The 7,454-nt window shown below is 43.5% G+C and overlaps 1 protein-coding gene across 5 annotated transcripts in view; it reads left to right on the top strand.

Moving 5' to 3' along the window:
* Positions 1-565: 565 nt before the first annotated feature.
* Positions 566-7,454, top strand: part of emid1 (EMI domain containing 1) — a 55,617-nt gene continuing 48,728 nt past the window's right edge. For 2 of the 5 annotated variants that reach the window (XM_034871838.1, XM_034871836.1), the window contains exon 1: positions 567-1,293. In XM_034871838.1, the coding sequence (XP_034727729.1) occupies positions 1,118-1,293 (176 nt within the window). In that variant the 5' untranslated portion in view covers positions 567-1,117. Of the gene's footprint in view, positions 1,294-7,454 lie in introns of all 5 variants that reach the window. The other 3 variants (XM_034871839.1, XM_034871837.1, XM_034871840.1) reach the window with 2 other exon arrangements.

Raw genomic sequence — 7,454 nt, 5'->3', positions numbered from 1 at the left:
AGCTAAACTAGTGTACTAGCCAGATGCATTGTGTTCTTTGGAGCGTCCTTTGCAGCTGGCGGGACTTGAAGCTCAGCCCATCATGGGACCTTAGAGGTGTAGTCACCCCCAAACACAGTCTTACATCTTGGGCCCCAGTTTTTGGTTGCAGTGCCAGGTGTTTAGTTTGGAGCAGGACCACAGCCTTGTGGTTACCTGCTGTTTGCACAGTAAACCTACATGTCCCATATGTTTGAGCTGATGGAGGTTACAGTAGCCTCAACTATTCTCCTGCCACACTCTGCCTGGGTACTGATGGCTTTGACAGAGAGGCTACAGACAACTGCTGAAAGGCAACCATAGCGCAAAAACTAAGATGTATAGATTGCTAGATAGATATTGAAGCATAAATGATTGTAACAATGATGATAACCCTTACTTTATGGGCTTTTAAACATGACTTTTTAAATCTAATGGTTCCAGAATTTAGTCATAATTTGTTATATATTCAGTTGTGCTCACCAAAAAACAATCACTCATCACCGGCAAAGCTTCAGTGATTTCAGATGAGCCCATTAATCATTTAGAATTATACAATGCGTAATGTGCCGTTGCATTGAGCATGCAAGTGTCCTCTGTAAGAAGAGGTTAAACGGGGCAGGGTAAAGAAGACCAGCAGGCTGTGCTTTTAAAAGACCCGAGGAGACTATAAAAGTGGTTTCATGCCCGCTGCAGTGAAGGCTCGGCTCGATATGCGCACACACAGACCGAGGTAGGCAGAGCAGATAGAGAAAGGGGGACAACACACACTCAACAACACCCACGCGCGCAGTATTCAAGCTTTCTTTTCAAATGTCGGCTCTCTCTCATAGGTAGAGACTATCCAGAAGAGGGAGTTTATAGGTGCGGCAATTTTCTTTAGTTCTTCTAAGACAAGCTTTACACATAACGAGTGTCAGACATCGTAGTGTACAGAAGTGCGTGTGTGCTACTTTAGTGACTAGGATGCGCGTCTTGTCCAGCCGACCCGCTGCTGTTTGACTCATTTCCCCTAAGGAGCTGGATGCGCTAACCGCTCTGTTTTCTTACCGGGGGAAGTCGGGCTCATTTAAACTTTTCTGGCCGTACTTTTGATGCAATGGGACCGCGCCAACGGGACAGCGTGTCCGCGCTGTGTAGAAAAAGTTTCCTGTGGACTGTGCTGATACTCTGGCTGACCACGTTTGTTGACGGGACCTGGAAGACTGGACTTTACAAAACCTACTCAGTGGGGACGCAGACAGCAGCCTCTCACACCTCCGTCTATCAGAAAAGGTAAGGAAAGGATCCACTTTATAATAATAATATTAATAATACAGCCTGTACAATAACAGTAGGCCTACATGGACATAGTCTACTGTGCATTGTACATAGAATGTTAATCCTCAACCATATCTTGTTATTTGCACATGACCTTTTTTTGCCTTTACAGTCTATTTTTAAACCATAGGCTACAGCCTCACTTTTTGTATCCTCTTGACGTGTGACTCTGCAGAGTTACTCCCATCTCCATCCATCTACCAGGTCCTATTGTCTTCCTGACAGTTGGTTTCCTTTTTCCTGTGTTGGCAGCATACATTGCTCTGCTGACTCCCTCGCGTCCTCATTGTTATCCCAGCTCCCCCACACTCTCTCAGCGTGGCTCCTGAGAGCCCCTCCACTGTCTCTGAGCTGTGTTGTGTGCTCTTCATCCCTGCAGCAGGAGATGCAGCAGCAATAACTCCCATCGTCTGCTCCTTCTCAGCTGTCAGGGTGCTCTTCGAAGCATCAAGTCTGAGTCTCACTCACATCGGTCCATGTAAAACCTGCTCCTACCCAGTGGTGAAGACAGGATGCATCTAGTATTTGTCATAGACGGTGAATGAGGGAGTGATGGTTTGCATGCCTTTTAATAAAGCACACATGATTGATAGTTTACGCTTAAGAAAAAATCATTGAATAAAAAGGAGATCCCCCTTTTGTTCTCATGAAATGATTGATCATCTGTGATACAGCAGAGTTACTAGACTAAACACAAAGGCAAGAGCGCTAACCAGCTCGGCCCCACTTCTGGACAGAGCAAATGTTTAGCTCAGAGTCTAGCCAGTGCCTAATGATGAGAAGATGTTTCCCATTTTACAAATATTTATGCTGCCAGGTAGAGTGTGTGTGTGCAGAGTAAGATGTGTGGGCTGAATGGGGCTGGAGGCTGAAACCTCTTCTCTCTGATGAGGCCTTTTCTTCTGGGTGTGTCCATGTGGCTTTCAGCGCTCCCAGCCTCGCTCCAACGGCTCACCTCTCTGGTCAGCTCGCCTGTCACTCATGGCCAGAGGTTTGTGGACATGTTTACTAAACACAAGAAGCTGGGACTCCATCACATCTGGGCTTGTTCTGGGAAGGGGAGATGAGTTTACAGTGGGTTTGCTGCTGTTTGTAAGCGGCAAGTGAAGGAATGTCAAGATAGACAGAGAGGAAGCTGTTGTTGGCGTTGGCCAGCCACTGTCCTAAGAGGCAAAGAGGTCAGCGGGGTTTGAGGTGACGTGAGAGGAACTCGGTCCACCTGCTGTCCGGCCTGATCTGTGAAAGCAGCAGTTTAATGTGTTTTAACAAAGCCAAACAGTGGCAGTGGGATTTCAGCGAGCAGAAGGCTTTCTCCTAGGCATTAGCAACGTGACATTGACTGACAGAAACTTAACTTGCCTTTGGGGTTTAGACACTTCAAAGGAAATACATATTAATTTTAGCAGACTGGGATTTTATCACAGGAAAACCTTCTCTAAGAATGTCTCCCCATACCAGGACTTTCTTTACACAGTGATTACCTGAATCTAAGGGGATTAACACCTTGAATAATATCTTGACTGGTGTGGGCGCTCTTTGGAGGAGCTGATAAAGCGTTCGTTCACCCTTGTCGTTCTTAACGACTATATGAGCTCTGTGCACTGAGGGGTTACAGAGGTAGCGGCTTTCTTATTTCTTGTCTGGCCCACTTCTTTATCCTCCCTTGGAGGACTTGTCATGGTCTGATAGAAAGTCTGAACCCTGTGGCCACCTTTGTTCCCCACCCCATCTTGACCATGTCAACGTTTTCTTTAAGCATGGAATAGAATAGAATGCCTTTTATTGTAATTATACACAGGTGCAGTACCTGTGCAATGAGATTGAAGATGGGGATGAAGATGAACCAAGATTCCAGCAGACTGAGCCCTGTGAGGCTTAAAGCACAATGGCTTTAGTTTTCACGTAACTTCAAATTATGTATGTGCTCATTTAAATGGTTTCATGCGTATTAGGAAGCAGCGCCCCAATTGCACATTAAATCAGCAAAACTTTAAATCAGGATGATCCTCGGGGAACACCGCTATATACAAGTGAGAGAGGGCGGCAGCGTTCAATTGATTGTCACTTTCTTTGCAAATATTATTCAAATTTGATGGTTGTAATTTCTTCAATGTGATGAGTTACTGCTTTTCTCCGTTTAATAACATTTATCACCAATTTGATTTTTGGACAAGTGGTTGGACAAGTGTAGGCGGCATTTTTCCTTGCTGATATAAAATGATTAAGCAAAGAAATAACAGAGGAATTCATCAAATAAAAAATAGTTGTCAATTAAAGCGCTACACTTTTTAAAGGAATATGCTACTGTTTGTTGAAATAGGGCTCGTCACGGTCTCTTCTAGCTGTAGATAGGTGGGCCAACGCATTTTTTGTCTCGGTGCATGCATTATTTTAGTGTGAGTAAATGTGAGCCAACAAAAAACAACAACAACCTAATTGCTTGTGGCCTGCATTTTTACAAGTACAAATAGCAATGCAGATTATGACTAGACGATTTCCTATAGGCAGAGCTTGATTTGGGATTATATTTTTATTGCACCAGACTAAAACCAGACTAAAACAATGCATGCACTGATACAAAGAATGCGTTGGCCCACCTATCTACAGATAGGGGAGAACGCGATAAGCCCTATTTCAACAAACGGTGGTGTTCCTTTAGGAAAAAAAGCCCAAAATAACATGATTCTAGCTTTTCAAATGTGAATATTTGTGTCCTATTGTTTCCTTTTGTCTTCTAGGATTGTAAACTGGATCTGTTTGAGTTTTAGACCGATGGTTGGACAAAACAAGACAGTGAAGACATTGCCTTGGGCTTTGGGAAATTGTGATGACCATGTTCCACCATTTCCTAATCGACTAATCAGAAAAATAATAGACAGATAAAATGAGTCCTTTTACAGTGTACATTTCAGTACACCATCAGAACCATTCCACAAAGTCGGTGACTTATCTCGACGCTACTTGATGGTACATTCATGATTTAGAATCAGGCGCAGATCATATGGAGCCATTGGTGTGTGAATTCTTCAGTTGAGAGGAATTTCCTTTGTTCTTCCAGCCTGAAACACTTAAAGATGCGCACACCCGTTACACCCGTTACACACAGAAAAACACTTACAGCTCACAGGTGTCCAGGTTTGAAAGCCCAAAACAGACAAAGACAAATGAGAGTTTTCCTTCTTCCCCCGAGGCTGCTGTGATGAGTCATTGGCCCTGACCTTCAAGGCCTTACTGCGGGGCTTTGATGATCTCCACTGTCCTCTGCACACGGCAGCTTTTAACCTGCAATTGCTCACCCGCTCTTATGTTCTCTATTAACTTATTAATCAATAATTCTTCAAATTATTTGTTTTACACTATTCTCTTATAGGCCTCACTGGTTTTTCCTAGAAGCTGCAGATCTCTCTCCGTTAATTACACTGACTGTACTCGATTTCTCTCTTTGTCATGTGTTGTTGCACCACATTTATCTTATGCCTCCTCTATATCCCGCGGGACCAACGCTACTTCATAATTGTCTTTCCCTCCATTTCCCTGTTCCCTTCGGAAGCACCCTTGTGTGACCTTATGATAAAATAACCTTTGTCTCCTCTCCTCTCCTCTGTCTGGCCGTTTGCCACATCTGTCCTTTGTCCTTTGTTCTCCTCCAGTATTTTTTCCCAAATTCATTTAGATTTCTATCCATGCCTGCATGTCAAACATATCTTTGAGTGTTTGGCCCTCGTCCTCCAACAGTACAGGATTGCTGGATGGAAAGGGAGTTACTGGGACATTTTTCACCGGAATCTCACCAACATTTTTGCTCTCATCAACAATCTTGTCAGTTCACACGGCTTAACTCCCAGCTTCTACCTCCCCACACAGTCGGCTGCATGAGGTGCAGTAACTCAGTAGTGTGATCATGAAAGACGCAGGCTGCATAGCGTACAAGGCCAAATGAGGGCAACTAGAGTACAACATACCGGTACAAGCTTTTTTTGTCAAGACCATAAGCTCTCTGTCAGCATTTGCATTAATATAGGGTTCAGCACATTTTTGTTGCCCTTAGATGTTTTTCTGTCTCGGCGTCTGTAGTGAGGAACAGATGGGCTGAAGTTGTGATTTCTCCGTCCCTTAAAGATTGTGGATTTCTTTCATACCTGTTGGCCATGGCAGTGTGTGCCTGTGAAAGATGGCTGATGATTTATTTAGCTTGGGGCTGTCATTCAGAGTGTGTCGTGTGTGCTTAGAGACCTGATCCTCACTGTGGGCCTGCTTGGTGCTTTTGCCAGTGAAACAGCATGGTACTGGTGGGTTTCACACTTCAGAACACAAAGACACCTCCAGTAAGAGGAAGGTCTGGACTATGAAACATTTTAGAGTGAAAGACATCAAGCACCTGTGTCCCTTAATGAATAAAGCAAGATCCAAATTAACGGACCATTGTTAAGTCATTCTCTGCAACAAAATAGGAAAAGTAATTTTTGTTTGGGATTGTAAGTGAAACAGTTTTTTGTTGTTTAGTCTTTTTACATCCCAGAGAAGATAACGATGCTACCTGTACCCAGTTAATAACATAATCTCTAGGCATTGCCATTGCCTTCGCGGTGGAAAAAGTATCTTTCTTGCTGCCTCGTACTCCTTACGTATTGTGTAAATCATTCATGTTGGTAATGCAGGTGTTGGTTGTCAAACCATTTAGGAAAATCATAAACGTGATTATGCCAACGGCTTTTGTTATTTAATTCACTGAAGCAGCAGCTAATGGCAATTCCTCTTTGGTAATTGCATAAGTGAAAAACAAAGAGAGCGGGGGAGACCATAAAATCCACCCCCACTTCCCTCCCACCCCCTGGTCACAATCTTAGCTGTTCCCAGGTGATACCTCGTCTTAGCCTGGGAAACTCTGAGTTGGGTCCGGAGGAACTATGGGGGGAGGAGTTGGGGTTAGTACCCCCTCAAATTACTCCCAGTTCTACCTGACCACAGCTCCTTCAATGTCTGACATTTTCCACCGATGATTAGAGCAATTCTTTCTGGACAAGGGAAAGCAATCATAGGGTAATCATATAGATCCCTGTTCATTTTTGTAGCCGTAAGGCTGATGGATATTCTATAAGATACATGAAGGGTGGGTATGTATTTAAATAACATCTGTGGCAGATAAATTCCTTACTCGCTTTACTTGAGAAGTTTAGGATTAATTCAAACTTTGTTATTCTTTAGCACACCTTTTACTTGCAGTAGGCCCTGGAATATGTTTTACGCATTTTACATTTTGTTATTTAATCTGGAAAACATTTTTTCAAAATACTCTACTATTATAAATGCTTATTACGTGACTGGAAGAAATACCTGCAGCAGTGCACATTTCTTAGAGGTGCCTTGCTCGTTGGTTCAGGTCTGTGTGTGTGGCCACCACAACATGTGGGGATTGTTAATGGGAGCTGGTTCAAGGCTGCTTTGCATCCTCCGCCTTCGGCAGTTTCCTTTAGTGTAAGCTGTCTCTCGCACACACAAACATATGGTCTCCCATATTGACAAACAGACTTTGGTCGGAACACCCTCCCTCTCTTGCAAACACATTGGCAGCAGAACACACAAAGTGTAGTTTTGTGCTACGAGCCACACAGTCTCCTTTGTGGTTTCTACATAAACCCCCTTGCTATACATCTATTGATTGTGTAAACAGAGGCTATAGTAATTGTGGTCGTTGTTTCTCCTCCAGCTGTAGCCATGTAATTTTAATTCTAGGTATTTGGGTACACTTCATTGTTAATACAATAATAGTAACATATGGCAGCTCAAACAGCCTCAGACATTCGCTTTCATTTGTGCCCTTTGTTTACAGGCAAATGGCAAAACTCTGCAGAGTGGAGATTTTTGAAATTAAACAGAAGTTTAGCTGGCAGCCGAGGAAGTGAGGAAGAGAAGAGAAAGGAAGGGATTCGTTGCTGTTGTTGCAACTTTCAGGATTGTGACTGGCTAGCGTGGACTTGAGCTTCTTGTTACACTGCCACCTACAGGTTTGGCATGCTCTTGACTTCATTGATGGCATATGTATATATATATATATATATATACACTCACCGGCCACTTTATTAGGTACACCTGTCCAACTGCTCGTTAACACTTAA

The sequence above is a fragment of the Etheostoma cragini genome, chromosome 5 (assembly GCF_013103735.1).
Source record: "Etheostoma cragini isolate CJK2018 chromosome 5, CSU_Ecrag_1.0, whole genome shotgun sequence".
Lineage (NCBI taxonomy): Eukaryota > Metazoa > Chordata > Actinopteri > Perciformes > Percidae > Etheostoma > Etheostoma cragini.
The sequence above is the reverse complement of the archived record's forward strand: the minus strand, read 5'-3'. Positions and strand labels throughout refer to the sequence as shown.